The 20,235-nt window shown below is 34.1% G+C and overlaps 2 protein-coding genes across 3 annotated transcripts in view; one reads left to right on the plus strand and one right to left on the minus strand.

Annotated features, from left to right (window-relative positions):
* Positions 1–14,014, plus strand: part of LOC138335292 (uncharacterized) — a 28,312-nt gene extending 14,298 nt beyond the window's left edge. Inside the window, exons 2-7 of the mRNA XM_069284312.1 lie at positions 450–1,632; positions 9,310–9,357; positions 10,243–10,549; positions 11,088–11,277; positions 11,882–12,067; positions 12,271–14,014. Coding sequence (XP_069140413.1) covers positions 450–1,632; positions 9,310–9,357; positions 10,243–10,549; positions 11,088–11,277; positions 11,882–12,067; positions 12,271–12,555 — 2,199 coding nt within the window. The 3' untranslated portion in view covers positions 12,556–14,014. The remainder of the gene's footprint in view (positions 1–449; positions 1,633–9,309; positions 9,358–10,242; positions 10,550–11,087; positions 11,278–11,881; positions 12,068–12,270) is intronic.
* A 1,320-nt stretch (positions 14,015–15,334) lies between these two features.
* The window catches only part of LOC138335293 (synaptic vesicular amine transporter-like), a 51,654-nt gene continuing 46,753 nt past the window's right edge, over positions 15,335–20,235 (minus strand). For both annotated transcript variants that reach the window (XM_069284314.1, XM_069284313.1), the window contains exon 16: positions 15,335–19,998. In XM_069284314.1, coding sequence (XP_069140415.1) covers positions 19,891–19,998 — 108 coding nt within the window. In that variant the 3' untranslated portion in view covers positions 15,335–19,890. The remainder of the gene's footprint in view (positions 19,999–20,235) is intronic.

Here is a 20,235-nt window from a genome sequence, read left to right on the forward strand (position 1 = left end):
TTGTAAAGTGTTGCTAGCATTAACCGTATCGGGACATTAATTATTAGTGAATCTTATAACGGAGGTAAATAGATAGATCACTCAATTATTTATATCTCTACACAGTGGTCTGTGTTTTGTACTGTAGATTATTGATAATGTGTACTCTCATTTCGACACACGCGACCAGTTTGGACATTTATGTTGATAGGGTCTCTATCTAATCCGGTTCTATCATGGTAAATACTTTGGGTTATTTACTTTTTGTGCTCGTTTTTAATGAAATATTCAGTAGTTGTCGGACTCTGTTTATTAGCATTTTAGATCCCTTGGATTGCTATTAGCATCCGGCTAGAAACTAAGTTATAATCACAATGTGTTTGATGGACATTTACTCATATCATGATCTAATGTCATACTTCTTCATGTATTTTAGTTGATTTCATTCGCATGTATTGTTTTATTTTTAGACGGAGAGTTCAAGTTCCGGATCCGGAAGAATGGAACGAATTAAACCGGAAAAGATACCCCGACAAAGAGTGCAGAAAATATGGCGGAATGTCCGATGGGCGACAGGGTTCCCAGATGAGACTGTTCATGTTGAGTCAAACGACATTACTCCACATGTGGCACTCCGTAAAGTGGCGTTATTGTTCGAGACAAAGAAATACGAGGAATGTGCAACCCTTATAAGGAAGATGAACTATATCACTCTTGGGAGTATTTTGGCGGAAGTCCCTTTGGAAGTTCTTTACGACTCCATGCCATACAGCCTTACTATCCTAGAGGCACTATACGTAAAACTGTACGACACTAGTAATGATGACTTTCCGAAGGATCAATTGTGTTTGGACCAGCTGTTAAAGCGAATGGTCGTTTGTTTTGCGAAGCTATCCCAAAATCCCACAAAAGCAGAAAAGTATGATATAAAGTATTATCCTTCGTGTAGAAATATTTTGCGCATTGTTTTGTCCGTGGAGCCTCAAGTGAAGCGCCAGATGAGGCAGAAACGACGTGCGTTGGACAAATGTCTTAAACATTTAGGCCAGCATGGACTTGTGGATTGTTCGAATGGAAATCTGATGCAGCTGCACGACGCAATGAAGTTACAGTTGGAACAGATTGTATCAAACTACCGGAGTGCATTAGTGACACTTGATGAGCTGAGTCTGGTGACATCAAAACATCCAGCATCTCGGTCTGTGACTTTCGGCAAAGCGCCAAGTTCCGCGAGTCATCAGAGACTCATGCAGGTCACAAGGACTGACGTTCAAAGTCGGATTATCAAAAATAGGACTGTTTATGACATTATGGAACCAACACTTACAAACCAATGTCTGAAAAAGCTGATGACGATTCTAGAAAAGCGGATCGAGTACGATAAGCTTGCGCTTTTTCACGACACCGAGCTGCGGAAATTGTGTGAAGGTCTTCCAGAGGAGATGTCAATGTGTATGACCTTGAGACTATTTGCCAAAGGTTACGGCGTTGTGTGTCAGCTCCTTAAAGAGGTGTCTGATGAGGACGACGGTATCACAGAAGATGAAGGAGGACAGTCGACCGATGACGAGTTACTCTCACCTATCCCACACATGGACAGGATTAAAACATTACCTGGTCAGCTGAATGGCTTCCATAACTACAGAGGCAGTGGTTAGTATACATATTGTCCGTCATATATCTCTGTTATATGTAGGTTTGTTCCATTTCATCTCATATCCTGTAACTGAATATTACAGAGTTATCTGCCCACGTAGGTACATGTAGGTATTGATTGTGGCGTCTTGTGTTTGCGAGCGTAACGTCATACTCAGAGAAATCGAGATGAGTTTCGCTCACAAAATGATGACGTCATAATGGATATCTAGCCGCAAGGGAGGTAGCGCTATTATATGCAAAGACGAAATATTGTATTTTTGGTATTTTTTAGTATTGATGGTTATGTTGCGTTTGTAAGTGCAACGACCTAGATTTTCAGAAAAAAGCGATGTTATTTTAAGCACATAATTAACGACCTACCGATTCATACCTCTGATATTCTCGATTCTCTCTGATAATGTTATACACACAGATGGAATGTAACTGGTACAATAGCCCAATAAACTTGTTAATCCAACGATTTGTCTATCTATCAATTTATCTATCTTTGCTAGTGCTTTTGATATTTTTTTGCTGTGTATTTGTGTGTATTCCTCTGTTCTTTACCGTGATAATGTAACTGAGCTAGTTTATGATACTATTTACCATTCCATTCATTGTGTAGCACCATCATGTTTGTTCTGGCGACTTCAATATTAACCATGAACCGTTATAAGGTCAAGGTCGGCAATGAGTAGACATTCACGTTCGGCAGACATTTAGGCGTCCTCAAAGCACATCCTACTACGAGACATGGCTATTGATGACACGACTGGCAAGTTACGGGAGACATTATAAATTTAGGAAGATTCAGGTGATATTAAGGGATGACTTGTCATTACAATGATACCTTAGGCTAATTAAGCAGAGTAGTACCTAAGTTGATGTTTAATTTATATCCAAATTCCAAATCTTTAATTTAATGAACATTCACTCACATCCAGTTATTAGTGATTGATATTTAACATAATTAAACATACAAATATACACGTTTCGGCTGATTACGCGAGAGGGGGTAACGTAATTAGCTTTTAAATACATATTTTGTGTATCTAGTTGAATAAATCATGATGTTAGAGGTGAGAAGTCATACCAAGGATTATCTCTAGCCTTTAATTAGTGTATATGTTCCGTAACCGTAAAGGTCCATGGACTTGATGTTCTATCAGGTTAAGAATTTGAATTATGCAAGATTTGAATTTAGTAGTAGAAAGACAGACAGAAATAAGGCACAATTTAAAGGTACAATTATTAGGTTTCATAGAATGAAAAACAGTTAAATAATAAAATAAGTTAGAACACTGAAGATCTACCATGGAAGTATAATTGTCTTATACCTATGCGCTACAGTAAAAACCATAAAATTTGGGATAAATTATTCTCCTGTGCGATGAAAACATCAAACGGGTATGAACGTTTCCTTAAATCAGATTGTTTCTTCCATTCCAATTACTGCTAAAAATCCTTTCGTATATGTCCGATGTAAACACAATAAAAGCTGAACAAAATCTACAAATATCCAGAGACGAACATTCTAAATCAACATATCGGAGAAAGACAGATTCCCATGCATTTGTACAGTTCATGTTTAATAGACAATATTTACAGTTTGCACTGACATGGAGTCAATAACCATGCTTTCTAGCATTATCATTATCAGTGTATAATGTTAGCACAACATGCGCGGCGATTCTATTGTTACGTGAATAGTCGATGGCGTAGCAACGTTGGGTCATGACTCCACTTTTGGCGGGAACATATGTATGACTCGATTCCAAGCAGCTGTTCAATCGAATTCGTTGACGATGACGGGAGAGAAAAATATGGATATTTTAATAACAAATATGCAACTGCCACGGGGATAAATAATATTCATTTACTTGAAAAACTGTAAATATAAGGAATATATGTTTATTTTGTTGAGGTTATGAGGGTATAATGATAAAGGAGCCCGTGTACATTTTATGTAACGGTTACATAATTTACACGTGCTTCATTATCATTATACCCTCATAACCTCAACAAAATAAACATATATTCCTTAAATACTTTGGGTTGATTACTTGGATCAGTTTGGGAAACTATCGTGCGTCTTCATCCTTTATTTCAATTTTGCAACATTCCCCCCCCCAAAAAAAAAAATTACAAAGTCTCCCTCTCGTTAGATGTAATGCTAATGAAGGCGTGCTTACCTAGAGAGGCAAATGGGCTTCGTTAAACCGAGAAAATTGTCGTTATAATCTGTTGCACTTATAATTTTAAGCTTTAAGTTTTGTCTGGCATTGAAGTTGTGTTATGAAAATGAAATTGTTAATCTAGATTGTCTAAATATATTGTCTAAATATTGTGCAAGGACAACTGCAAACTCATGCGATATCGAAAACGTTCACAGTATCGAATTGTTCATCAATGGATGCCTTCAGATGGTGTCTGATATATTTTGTTTGTAACACTTTTTAGTCTATACAAAATCGTAACATGAACGCAGAAGAGTTTATTGTTGAGATCCTACTTACAGCAAGACCCTCAACGCTTGCATAATTTACGTAAATTCAGTATTTAATATATGTATTGATTTATTTTAAGAGAATCAAATAAGATCAATAAAACAACACTACATCCACATCAAGACTAAACGTATTTCCGATATTTTAATACTGTATATATGTAAAAACTTGTTTTGTTTTGACAAAGACACCTTTGTTACATCTCCCTGTTGTCGAAACCCTGCGACGCAGAATACACAAACGGTTGATCTCAGTTTTTTTGTGATACATTGATACAGTCATTAATCGATACTTACACACGTTGTTTTGATCGAGACGCGATCCGAGCCAGACGTCGCCATTATATTCTAATTAAACGCATTAAATAGCAAAAACACAGTACAGACTCCAACAGGTGAAATTCCAGAAGACAATGTTAAAGAAATCATGTAAAAAGATATAGTTAACATATCTGTGTAATTCGATCCACATTATATCTTCTAGATTGGCATGCATTTACGATTTATAAGTCTAACAGAGCGTGGTCTGAATGCCGGGCATGTGAAAAAGTGTTGAAATAATATTCTAAATGCATAATCTATAGTTGTTTAAGCTGTATCGTCACGAACATTTATCATACATTTCAATCTCACGGCATGTGGCCCTTTAGTCCTATGTCAGATATGTACAGTGATACGATTTTTTCAGAATATCAATTGATTTCTATACACCAGTCATACTTAGAAGTGCTGTTAACTTAATTAGTCTGTATTAAAGTCCGGATTTTTGTCCCATCAAATCAATTTAAATTCCACATTAGGGTATTTTTTTTATTTGAATTCCGGGTCGATGATACATAAAATTCACGTTTTATGGTATTACTAATATGTATAAGTGGCCTGGATACCATTTGGTCTGTAAAACCGATTACAGGTGACTCTAATGTTAATAGAAAGGTTATAAAAGTAACCTTACGTGTACGTGTACGGGTACGTGTAAACGGGGAATCCCCGGAATTTAGCGTGTATGCCATCATCATTATATGTTGCCTTGAATCTGCTACACGGAGCCATGACTTGTAGCGCGGCGGTTACACGTAAGCATAAATCTCTGTTTGAGATACTATTTTGTTCAACATAGCTAGATAACATATCTTCATACACGTACACGTAATAAAACGTCGTTTTCATGACGTTAACAAATAACGTGAACGTTTATGTCTACGTGTAGCCTACACGTACCCATACACGTACACTGAAGGTTGCTTTACCTCTCTATTGTTAAAACACTGTACACGTGAATCTAAACTAAGGCATACATGGATATCTAGTTATGATGTTGAACGTTTTGTTAATTCAAAACATCCCTACATTTGGATGACAATCTGGACAAAAAACCTTTTACCTGTTAATGAAGACCTCAGGTCTGTACAGCTGATTTCCTGTGACTCCAGATAATGCTATTATTACTATACTGTACCTAAATCGAAAGTAAAAAAACCTATATTTAATCATGATGTTGCATGCTGATGTTATATTAAAACATCCTTGCATTTATGTTTTCATGACGATTTCGATAAAATAACTAATTATGTTACTGCTGATGCATACAGTAAAAACAAATAATTTAGATATGCTCTTTCCATGATAATATCTAAGTCCATATATAGAACATATTGCATATTCTAAATTTTATCATCAATACAGTCCCGATATCAAGATTTCAATACGGAGATGAAAACACCTGGGGATATATCAAACTTTCAAATACCCACGCCCCTTCGTTGTAGGTTTTGGATTAATTGTTAGAAATTGTGTGACAGATACACTTATAAAAACGTACAGAATATTGTTTAGGAAGGGGCTGGCCAGAATTCAAGAGTTAGTTAAAACATATAGAGCGACACAAAGCACATTGATTTTCAAGCTGATGAATTCTAGGTGGTCCCGTAGTGATATCCAAAACAATGAGGCCTTATATAAGATATATACATGTACATACATTTACATCAGAGATCGATAATTTGTCAGCTTGGCCTCAAATCAATAATCAAATCGCGATGAAAACGTATCAACTTGTCAAAATGTGAATGAGTAACAATAACGAAACTTCCAAGAATGCTATATTCTGCAGAATTTATATCCTAATGGTATTTTATCAGTTTGGTATAGTGACTTGACAACATTTCGAAGTTGTAATACCTGTCTAAGGTAAATATATATCTAATCAACTCGCATGACCAAACACCTCTAACAATACCTGTCGCTCAGGTATACCTACATTTTTGATGTTATACCAACGTATTGTCCACCGCTTTCTATACCCCGTGCTAGACTAAAGAAAGAAAAGGAGGTTTGGGCCATAATAGTGAATTTTCAAAGAATCATTATGCATTGGATTATCGTTATATTGCTTAAATATTTAAATATAGTGAATTTGACTTATTTTTCTTATCATCAACTCATTTGATGCTATCGTTATGCTAATATACTTGATATTGACCATTATGCCTTTTTGACACACTAGTGATTGTTGTTTCCTTGCGTGAAGACATTAAGATCGTATTTGTTTTCTGCTTCACTTCAGTATAACAGGATAGATATTTAGTATTTTCTATCAAATAAGTGTTAGTGTGATATCGAACATTCGTATCGGACTTTGTGATACAATTGTCACATGCATTTTTACGATTTTCGAAAGTAAAATGTGTGATCGACATCAATTAAATATACTTTCCTATATCTGGTTACATCTGTGATGTTTTTCAGCTGAATTTTGAATAATAATTCTACACATAAATTTCAATGACAATGCTCCAATCGGTTTCATTATCTGCTGTATGTTTTATATAGCAAATATCAATACTGGCATTGAGAGCGTTATGGACTACTTTATATATCCTCCTGCTAATAGGTCACTGGTTCTCGACAGAAAAACGGTTCTTTTTACAAATTATTTTTTTTACCAAGTTCTTCTTTCCATTCTGGATTCATTTCTAGACGCTCCCCTACCATAACAATGATTTGCCAAATCGTTTTTAAGTTTTTAGTTTTTCAGTTATTCAAATATAACTCGTAAAAAGCTAGACAAAATTTCACATAAAGTCTTAGAACAACTGCAAACTCTAGTTTTCCATTTAGTATATATACATGCAATAGTATTATGTAGTCGGTACCATGATAAAGCCCTTATATTGTAATCACTTATTCTCACTTGGCAGTGATTTATTTTGACATGAACATTATAAATTGGCTACAACTTGTTTCTTTTCATATTCCAAACGTGCCATATGGTTTGCAAGATGTAAAGGCATTCTAGTACTTTAAACACAAAGGTATCAAACATTTAGAATGTCTAATAAATAGATTAAACGCTGCATTGATTTAACTAGAAACTGCAGACTCACTTGATCGACAGATCAATTGTTGTTTATATTTACGACTTTGTTACTCTATAATCAACATTATTTCTAACTGTTAGCGTGTGGGGACATTTACATCCATTTTAAATTGATTTTATTACCGTACAGTGCGTTTAAACATTGAGACCACCTTTCCATTTTATGGTACACCGCTGACGAAGTAAAGGATTCATTGTATCTAAAGTTTAGGATATACATGGCCAAAGTAACCCATTACGTAGAAGCTATTCTGTTAGCCAGGTATTTAAAATTTATTTAAACAGGTATGCAAATATTTTTACGACAAGCTGATTACCTGCGTATAGGAATGTTTATAAGCAAGTTTTATTACAGTCAATGCAGGTAAAATTTCACCTGTGGTCCAAGTTCACAATGAAATGTCTTTCATGTGTTTTCGATCTTTTCGAATTTAAGACCAATTACGTACCAATTATCATAATATAATCCGCTTTGTCGCACAGGAATTACTTCTATTGTCAAACGAAAATGAAACGAAAATGGAGATAGTATTTTTTCTTTAGAACTAAATAGCTTTTTGTTCGAAGATTTCAATGGTAGATATGAGCTTGAATATACGACCTTTTATTCGTCATTAAAATTAGTTTCTAGCAATATCCGACTGTGTTATAACGAACAACTGCCCTACCATCCGATAGTGCACCATCATAAGAATATGATATCAAATTAAAAAGCACAATACCTTCTATATTGTTCATTGATCAACTTGATTGATGTATCTTACATGAGACCTCGGATGCTTTTAAGTTCTGAAGGGCATTTTTCTGTCTTTCAACTTACAATCCAGAAGAGTACATTAAAGTATTGCGTTACATTATACTGGGCATTGGTTCTCTATAAACGACAGACTTTCAAAATAATGAAGGATGGAGACATTATCAAAGAAAGGCATTGTCGTACTGAACTATTGTGTGGGTTATCTAGTCTAGAGCACTAGATCACCTCTATCTGGCATCAAAATTAGCTTTTGAATCTTATTATGTTTTCATGATTAGGAATATCACATTATTTCCATAAATTATTCCCTTTTTCTGTGATTTGGTTTTGTTTGATTAATTAAGTTTAAAGTCTCATTAACAGCCAGATTCAATTAAGGTTGGTCTCCCTATTTTTGCAATATGCGGTTTGTGAATGATTACATTATATATTGTTTAATATTATTGATAAAGGGTGAATTTGTGAAATCGGATATATTAATAACATTGCCTTTTGACGACGGTCATCTTTTAGAAACCATTCTGTGTTATGTTATTGAACCAATATTTACAATTCCCACTTGGCCGTGTTTCAATATTTAGAAGTTTATTCCGTAAACCTTATTGTACATGTACATCAATTACCCTACATTATCGCTATATTTCTTTTTCCTCTTTTGTTATTTGAGTAGCATGATGTTTCGTATATAGTTATCATAGCTCGCTATGGGATAGAAAAATAGGTATTGTACTGTTACATTAGACACGTGTATATATCGTAATTACTTGTTGCTGGCCTATCCAATAATATACTGTGAACCAACGCATTTTCGTATGGAAATAAATTTCGCGTAATCCGCGGGTAATTGGAATTCGCGAATATACTATAAATATTGGAGTTTACAATTATAATATAACATTAGAATAGTAAATCTCCAAAATATATCGTCGTGAAAAAAATAGACATCAAAACGTGAAATAAATTCTCCACGAAAATATGTTGGTATATACAGTACAAGATTCATAAGCTTTCATAATTTATACTTACGATACCTATGTAAACACCCTGTAGGTGGGAGTACAAGTCGTCTACGGAATGGTACAGGACGGAAAAATACAGGTCAGTAGGTCAATTGACTAACCTACATTTTAACAATATACATAATACATCTAATCTACTAATCTGTAAGTCATTCTTTAACTTGCACATGTTTAATCATTTCCTCACTTAACAATTTCACAGTCTCTTACTTTCTAGAATATTCTCACACTAATTGCAATGTATTACCCAGTCAAATTAACTTTCTAGCACTTTCTACTATTTAGAAAATAAATTAGAAGTACTTACTTTCTGGCACCTTCTTTCACTAACAGGCTAACCAGATAAAACATTCTTTCACTAAGTCTTATAACTTATTTAGTTGCCTGTCCTTGCATCAAGTATGACGTGTACAGTTTTGTTTAAATGCATGAAAGAGAGGACGAAGTTATGGACACGAGTGATTTAATTATCAACACCAGCTTCCAAGTAAAGATACCTTTACATACCAAAATGGATATGCCTTTATTCTAAACCGATTGACCAGCCATAATTTTTTGGGGGAAATGCTGAGCATTACATTTGACTTTACACCATTTATTTCCCATAATATTACACCATGAATGGCTGAACCACAGCTTTATAAATTCCAAAGAGAGAAATGTATGCGAAAATTACGTTTGTCTTTAAATTAAAATGCATTTCTGAACTACATTATATTCTTAACATTATATTTTGTTATTCGTCCCGAAATTCGCAAGACTTGTTCATTCTTATTTTCTCCGGATAATTTAACACACTTTGATAAGAAGCATTTCCAGTTCATCATCATAATATAAGCACCATTGCTAGTCTGCATTTGGTTGTTTTTTGCAACGCTAGATATGCTTTGTGTAATTTGATTATTGTTTCATGTTGTATGCTCACAGCCTAACTTGTTAATAACACGGTTCATATTTATTGCAGGCCTGAGGCCGTCGATAATATCTGGTCCATTTCCGGTAAAGCCAGATCTAAATGGAATCCGGAATGGCCATGCTAACTTAGTGCCACATTCTCTACAGTATACTGTTATACCTGTACTGAATGGTGACACCAACCACACATCGTCAAACTCGGATCACGTCGTCATTAACGGCAACCATGAACCTGATCGGCATAAACTTGAAATCGAGAGGCTTGAACGGGAGGTGGATCATCTGCGGATAGAGTTACAGAACAGTACTGGATTGATTGAACGGTTACAGGAGAGAGAACGAGAACTAACTACCAAGTAGGTGAACATAATGTGTCTTTTGTACTCGACAGCTGGTGTAATCTATCTTACATTGCCTTTTTCATCCAGCAATGTCATCATTAAACACAACAAAACAATCGTTTTCCGGGTAAAATGTTTTAAGTTGTGTAAAGACGCCTCTTCAATAAGAATTTAAAAAACATTGTTCCTGCTGATTTTCGAGGCGTCTTCAATGCAATGTTTGTTGGCTAATGAATTTGTCGGTGAGGTTTACCTTCAAAATTCAAATTTAAAATAATCTCGATTGTAAAATTGACAACATTTTGTGATGATTTTGTCGGAAATTCTTACTGCCCGCCCCACTTCATTTAATCGAAAATCAATTATGTCCGAAAATAAAAGAACAATATTTTATATATGTGTTTGAATGATGGCAATTGGAATCGAATCACATAAAGTCCCTTAAATTTGAACATGCAATTATATTTAATAATAAGTTGCATTTGTGATCTTGTAAATCTTAAAAGTTGTTTTTTATTAAACACATGTAAATGACAAAGATATCCGTTTTCAGGCTTGCCAGTGCAACGCCCGTGTCAAATGGAGAAACAGCAAACGGCTTTGCGCAATCGCATGAATGGATCGGACACTACGCAGCTCTTTACTCTCACGGACGAATTGACGCATTACACATGCTCAATCGTCTGGAACAACTAGACAACCTCACGGCTCTGAAAGACAAAATCATCTTCTCTATCATAGTGGTAAGTGTAACGAAACGAAATACTGGATATTTTATTGAAGCAAATATTTCACCATTTGTAAAATACGAATGTTGATGATACATGTCCGAAACACACCATAGTAAATTTGGCCCTCTGGTCGATTTCTAATATAGATAGCAAGTTTCTATTATTTCCTTTGAATCTAAATTTTATATAAGATCATGCTTGTTTATAATCTTGGAGTCATCGCTCTGAACATAGTGTTGGAATTTTTAGAAATAGTGTAGTAAATGTAATGAATGGTCTCTGAATCAAGCAAGAAACAAATTAATTTCGAAAGATTTCATATCACCACTTTTATGATTTTCATTTACGAACTAAATAAAATCAATTGTCCCCTGACAATCATAATGCCTTTAAAACAGAGAGAATTAAATCCGATTGATCAGACTACGCTTGCTATAGACAACTGCTTTGGAGGAATTGCTTTCGTCATTTTTAGCCCGTTGTACCATTAAAATAAAAATTCTTTCTTAATTCTATTCATGGTGATATACCACCTGTCAGTTTTTTTTTGTGTGGATTAAATCTGTATGATTTGTTCTACAACTGTGTGATTATTTGATTTGTTTATAACACACAGCTAGCTTTTAGGGCAACGCAACAATCTGTTCATGAAATGCGCGGAAAACTACGTCACCTGTTAAATCTACCCCATCCGGATATCCGGTCCAATGCGCCAAATCCAGTTCAGCAGCAAATGGATCGACAGATAGGCCAGTACCTTTCCGCAACTGCTGACAGATTCGATCTCTCTGACGTCGTTAAGGTAATCAAGATCAAATGATTTTTTTGGAATTTTTACGTTGCGTTTATATTTGTTATAAACATCTGTACATACATTATGTTTTCAAAGACAGGACATCTTTCAAATATTTTTTCATGAGTATTGACAAAAGCTGAAATTAATGAATAACCAAATTAATTAATATATCAATAAGTATATCAACCATTCAATTATTGATTTTTCAGGAGGTGTGTACACAAATCTACGCCACACTGTTTGACTATCCCTGCCTAAAGGAATGTGATGGCCTCCGGGATTACGTCACTTCCTGTGTCCGTGTTGCTTGGGGACTTGCAGTTCAGAACCCTCCCTATTTTCTAGCATATGACTCTAGAAGATTCAATCCCAACATTCACACTCGTGTAGATACATGTGACAATCAAAACCAGGATATCTTCTCATTCGTGTGGCCAGCTCTCACAGAGGGATATGGAGGGCCTGTTGTACACAAAGCGATGGTGGTCACGTGACCTTCTGTAAAAGGGGCATGGAACAATCTACTGAATCAATCTGTGATACTTTATATCTGTTACAATCAACGTGATTTAAATGGTAATTTATGTCATTGCCACATTTAATGTTTTGTCGTGCATGTGCAAGACGATGGAATTATACGCAGATGATAAAAAACTGTCTAAAGCTTTCGTTTTGTTTCGCAGTATCATTATGTCGACATGTGTGTTGTCGAGGTCGAAGACAGAGGTTATGACATTAAAATTAAACATGATTATATCGAACCTCTGGGAACCAACAAAATCACTTCGTAATAAGCATACATGTAATTTGCTATACATATATTACAGATATATTATATGAACATTGACAGGGATTGAAAATTACTTCATTATAACATGTATTCTTGTAAGCGTGTTCATTTTAAATTTGCTTCACTATGTTACTCGAACCTTCTAATCTAAAAGATATGCAGAGGTTCCTTGTCTGTTTGCTTTGGATTGCCCTTTTTGTGTTGAAAGGTTTCGATAGCTACTTCTAAATTAAACTAATATTTCGTGAGTCCAAAGCAAACTTAAGTGTTGTAGACTTGCATATGGAAATTAGATTTGATGGTTGCGGGCGACACATCGAACTTTGTGGAATCTACTTTTACGTAAATCTTCCAATGAAGAGCATATGTAATGTAATGTTAAATCAACCATTTAAGAACAATGGCCGTTTTGAAGGGAATAGTAGTTTTCCATTTCCATAATATGCTAGAGCTTTGACACAATTGAGTGCGGGACAGTGATGTGTTACCATTTACCTTGATTCACATAGGATATATTATCGCTAGAACACCATCATTTATGTGTGAGTCCATCTGTATATTGTAATATACTGTACAAATAACATATCTAAATATGTGCATATATGAGGATATACTACACACCATCTTAGAGTCCATACCATGTGTCGCGTGTCATCAGGCATCTTACTGTACCATTATCTGTATTTTCATCATTTATCTTTGGCATTCAGACTTTTTCATTTGTCTCCGACATGTTTTTTTTACTTCGAATGACAACGCTTAATGAAAGGAAAGGTTAATAATTAGTTTAAACAATGAACATTACAATCGCAGGCGAGAATCAAACAAGAATATGCAGGAGTCATCAAAAGCAATTGAAAGGTATTATGAAAAAAATCCGATTTCATCGAGTAACTGATATGCGGATGCTTGACACACCGATGTTCTTAGTATCCGTTATTGCAAGAGTTTCAGATAATTTAGAAGTCTATGGTCGCAAATGGTATGATAAAGAGTATTAGGCATAGAGAAAGAAGGAAATGTATGCTGAAGAAAGCATATGTATAGTACTTGTAATATTTCTGTGTGATGTCATGTTATTTCGCCATTTTGTACACATCAAATGATAATATGGAAAGAATCATTTGAGATAAGAATGAGACATAAAACATTTTAAAAGTGAAGATTTGTTTGTGATTTATGTAAGGTTTTTGTCCTTTATCGATGGAGAAATGTACCTGAACCATGTTTGAAATAAAAGACAGTCGCATTACTTTGTTTGACCGTACAACAATGAGATCACAGCCACACTGCAGCATCAAATTATCGTTTATATGTTTTCTTTGTCAGTGGTAATGTTTAGTCATATTTGAATCTATCCATCATCGTATCATGTTTATAAAGCATTAATAACGGAATAGACAGGCATTATCCTAAAAGAAGGCATTAAATGGCAATCAAAACTAAAACAATCTCTGTCTTTTGTCGAGGAATACCAGCCACTAGTGAAAACTTACACATACTTATAGTAATGTCAGTGTCCTTAGGTAAATTGTATCCTTATAATTAACAAAATAATATCTAATAATATAAAGAAAGCGATCACATCGACCTTAAGGACTAGGTTCAACACTATTTATAATATGTTTCACGACCTTGTGATTTTCACCCGGTGGCAACGGAATAGGAGGGATAACTCGGATTTGTTTATTTGCTGGCTGGTTGATTGGAGCGTATATGGTCCTCTGAACAGTCAGGATCATCAAAGAGTTTCCTCCCCTGCATTCAGTGGGTTGCGTGGTTTTATATATAATCGTGTTGTGTCTCTTGTCTTTTCTATCTCACTGAAGCATGTCGCCAAAGACACAAACTATCAAGGGAACCGAACATGTGACTTAATGAAATTGGAATATCTTACGCTATTGTAAATGACAATTACGCGAAGGTAAATCAACTTAATGTTATTGAATCGCATAAACACTATCGCAAATCATAGAGCACAACAATCGGTTTCCTGTTGCATTTCGAATCGTCATTTCTGCAGATTGCTAGCATGATACAATCGTGCCAATGTTGCGATGACATTGCGTTTCAAGTGCGATATACCCGTGTCTTATTGCGATAGAAAGACACATTCTTTTTCCGATAGAAAGATTCCTCTTTGGATGCTATGCAAGACTGTTGACAATTACAGGTACAAAGATATAGGACGAACGTTTTTTAAATGAAACTATAGAAAGAGTTCAACAGTTCTCACAATGAAATTAAGATAAAGTCTTACCTGGTCCCGATTTCTCGAAACAAGCATCAGTTAAAACTGGACTTCAGTCAATATTTTAACATAGGTAATGTAATGGATATCACTTATTACTTAAAGTAGGTCAATGTTGTCTGTTTCGAGATATTTTTAATTTATGTGAAAATATTTCAATGCAACGATTTTGAAACCCAAGTACTGCAATGCATGTGGCGGTATTGTTAAAAAGACAACATGATGAAAGAACAACAATCACATCGGCGCCAAATTACACTTTAATATCTGTTTTTCTCTTTGTCTAATCTATAAACATATACACTGTTTTATAGATGCCTGACATTGCGTACAATACAAGATCTGTACTGCTAAAGCAGAGACAATACACTCTAAAACATATTAGTCATTCAACATCGCTTTCTTCCGTATAACCTCACCATCACCAAACTATTATAACTAATAACAACCACCACAATGGCAGGCCATGATCACATGTTTAGCACAATGTACAAGTATTTTTATACGCTTTTTTATGAAGATTTTAATAATATAATAACATTCAGCACGCACTACACATACTGCTTACACATATTAGCGGTACGTTGCAATGATAATGATTGATACAAACTACACATATGATGGTGATTTGAACACATTTCAAATTTCATGTACGGTATATAAACAACGTTATTTTCGCTAATACAATATTTTCGCGTAAACCTTAAGTGTAAACATATTCGCGAATCCATAACTTCGCGATTATCGGTTCTTACTGATAATCGTGTATACATATATACGTTTTATGTAATTATTCGCGACACTTTTGAATTAGCATTCGAACGCTCTCGCGAAATAACGCGAGAATTTGTATCCCACAAAAATTAGTTAACAGTATACAGTGAAATCTCTTTATAGCTTATGTGTAATATACACACTAATTTTCAATGTTGCTGATGATGCACATCAATCGACAATACCTTGTCGTATACGTATTCTTACATATATAAAGTACATTTATAATTCTGTGTTCAAAGATATATATGAATGTAGACACAATCAATATTTCTTCATGATGCTCTTTACTAAAAGAAATATTCAAGTTAATCATAGGTCTTTTATTGTAAAAAAATCTAATGAATACTCTTATCGATGGGCCTTCTCGTTTGATATTCATATTATCAGAAATTACATCATTGTTACACCATGGCGTGAACAAAACAAAATTCGTTTGATATAATATAGTTGTCTAGATTATTATTATATTTAAATGGAATGAGAAGAAGAAATCTTCACTCCATCTTATAGTAAATGACCTTTCAAGAAATTAAATATTTCTGACAAAAGATCACAAAAGTTACATTTTTATATGATGAAAAGTGAGATAAAATGAAAGAATATAAAGTAAATACAATTCGGACATATTTCCTGTATTGAAACTGAAAAAAATATAGGTACTAATGTATAAATTCGTAATGTATATTTCAAATTGTAGTTCATATAAACCTATTGATAATATTGTTTCTTTAACCAACAAAAGACAACCATGCCATGCAAGATTCATATGAAACAATGGGATTAAGAAAGGTATGCTATTTGGCACTAAAGTCTGTCTTTCAGTTTGGTTACAATAATCAAATACCCCAAGAGACATTTTGTCCTGAATTCCCGCGAATTAAAAATGTTTAATTCATAAAATACTTTATTTCATTTGGGATTTTAATTCAATAGGTATTTCAGGTAATATCATACCAGCATAGTTTGAAGCAAGTATTATTAAAATATTGTTTACAATATATCAATTTAAATCAATCTGTTTTACTAAAACCACACCACAATACCCTTAAATAGCTCTTGTCTATGCTGATATTGTTATCAAATATAAACCCAAGAAAAACGAATGTTAAGTTAGTTGACAGTCAGATCCGTTTACAATAATATTTGACTGAAACATGTTGATTTGCATACTGTAAATATGGATGAGATTTAATGATTACGTTGCCTGCGTGTATACTTCTATCACAGTGACAGTCTGAGATCATTGTTGATAAAATCAATATTCAAAATAAAACAACATTCTATCACACTCATTTTAATAGAAACTATCGCTATCAGTTACTTATAATGAAATAACATTCGTTTTTGCAAAATACAGAGTTAGCTCCCTTGCAGGTAGGTACTGATTGTTACGTCATTATTTTGTGAGCGCAATTCACGCCGTTTTCTTCGAAAGTATGAATTTACGCTCGGAAACACATCAAGTACAGAGTAGTTAACGTGACATTTAACAAATTAATATAATCTGATAAATGTAAAGTTATCTTGATGAATGTGAAGTTATCTCTCTGATCCACCACATCAGTCAGTGTAAATGTGCAATCATTTATCGTTAGTTTCTTTAATATAATGACAAGTATATCCAAAATCTGTTTAAAACACATTATCGCTTGCTACAATTGCGTAACGATTTTGTCGTTCAAATGAAATATGCATTTCTAACGTGCTTAATCATTTAATATAAAATAAAACAAAACACAAATACGTCCAATATGTTGATTTGTTCCCAATAGCTTGTTGTTTAATAGGAGTTACAACAATTTTAAAGAAAGAAATGCTTATTTTATTGCTAAAGGATACACATCTACGTACACGACGCTTTTTTCAAAGAGAAAGATGGCACAGAAAATCATCGCATATCAAAAGAAGAAATACATTTTCAAATATTATGTAATGTAAGCTTGTTTTGTTTCTGATATCAGAAATGGTGATATATTCAAATTAATCTTAAAAGGTTGTAAGCATCTTTTTTGCTATCATAAGACGAACACATCATTTATGCCCATCACGGAATATCATTGAATGTATAGAAAATATGTATATACACAAGAAGAAATAACAATGAAAAATAAATGATAAATAATTTATAGTGCATGTTACAATGTTACAAAATTATGAAATTGTCCAACATGATGGAATGAATGTGATTGATGTTTGTCATTGTCGAACATTGATGTGTCTAAATATGCTACAGTGTAAACTATGTACGTATGTGCAGTTCACAAAATGTGTTTATTCTAATATCACAAATATTATAATGCACATTTTCAATTTAATATGATAATATCTATGAGGTGATATGACATTTATATATGATGAAACACAATGTGTATAATGTACATTTAAACAATTAATTATACTCTTTATAGCTCGCTTATCAACAACAAGCAATAGAATGACGCTTTTATCTTTCATGATATACATAATATTTGTGTCACAATGTCTTCTATAGATATTTACAACATTCGTCTATATTCATTTGGTTAAAACTTTTCTGTGAAATTAGATATTTTCGTGGGTTCCAATTTCAGTGTTGCGCAATCTTCATGAGGTCTTGACTCCGTGATTGATAACGCATACAACACTCATTAATCAATAACCAATAACGAAAATAAAACCCACGAAAATTGCTGATATTTCAGTAGGAAGTATCATCCACCGAAGAATAATAACATTTTAATGATAGAAAATACTTTCACAATTTCTAACATAATCAATTGCATGCTGCTATCACAGGGGAATACCTTTAATGATACTGATAGTTCCATATTCTGTATTTGCATATTACAGAGTTATCTGTCCTTGCGGGTAGGTATTGATTGTTACGTCATGTTTTTTTGCGAGAGCAACGTCATACTTTATGGAGAAAACAATGTGCATTGAGTCCACATAATAATGATGTCACAATGGATACCTACTCGCAAGGGAGCCAACTCTTTAATATGCAAAAACTGAATGTTCACGGGGTAGATCAAATCATAGATGCAAAAACAGGGAATTTCCAATTTACGTCAATTTTAGTAGTGAAGATATTTTAGCGCTTTTCGCACTTGAAACTTTGTAACTCTGTATAACATTGATATAACAACTACTTCAAATGCACTAAGTAATCATTAATGATTGCGCTAACCAATGTAAAACTAATTCTACGCTGAAATTTGATTCCGCCAAAATATACACGTTAACAGTATAGGGTTTGTAGGAAGGTACAATGAATAATCTGTGTCATACTTTTCATTTTAACAAAATATATCTCTGACATGTAGTTATTCTACTCCAACAATATACACATCATAGTCTCATATACTATATACAATATTACCAATACGATTGTATAAGATATCACAACATATCATACAAGCATAGATCTAAGGGTGTAAATCCGGGGGTTCATCTCACCCATGTGACCATCATAGACATTCGTATCCAAGCGTATCTAAGTCAATTCAATGAGATTCAGCATAGACGAATGGTCGTTATTTTCTACATGGATTGCGCCATTGATATCCCTAAACATCGATTTCAGTGGGACTCCGCTATATATTAAAATGTCCATATTGTTACACAAAAGCCGTGTTAGTGTACTTTCATGTCCTTCTGGTGCGTTTTCTGGCATACCACATTATCACTGTCATTGTTCATATTTCAGGGTGTGACTTTGATTTCCATTGACAATCTCGTCGGCTGTTTCCGAAGCGTTTCACGGTAAGCCCACTGAATATCATATGTATATAAGCCAATCAACACGGGTGATGCCATACCTACTGATTGCAAACATGATACTGTGTCAGATGTGAATAAATATTTCCATTAAACGCAGAGAGCTAGGTATTTGTTATTTTTCGCCGATGTTACGGACCATGTTATATTCATCCAGGGCTTGTTGTGATTTTTTCATTGGCATGTTGTGGAACTGTGATGTGGAACTATGTGGTGGGACTATGTATTAGACCTAGGTAAGGGAGATAACTGTCAGTAGTCTTCATAGTAAGGATCCTCATCATCGGACGTAGGATTGCTCTTAGTAGTCTGGTTGTAGGTCACGTACTGGATAGGACACTGGTCGTTTAGGATCAGCGACTACAAAGGATTTTAAAATACATAAAAATAAATTATCTCTAGATAAGGGAGTTACCTCCCCTTACCTTTATCAACTCCACCATGTTTCATGTGTACATTGCATATATCATTTGTTTGTAGCTACTTGTAAATGGAGAAGACTAAGATAGAATATACCTGATGTCGAAAAGTATGTATCAACATTTGTTATTAATAAATATTTAGAAATTGATAAAATGTTAAAATTACTATTTTGCT

This window comes from Argopecten irradians, chromosome 11 (genome assembly GCF_041381155.1).
Source record: "Argopecten irradians isolate NY chromosome 11, Ai_NY, whole genome shotgun sequence".
Classification (NCBI taxonomy): Eukaryota; Metazoa; Mollusca; class Bivalvia; order Pectinida; family Pectinidae; genus Argopecten; species Argopecten irradians.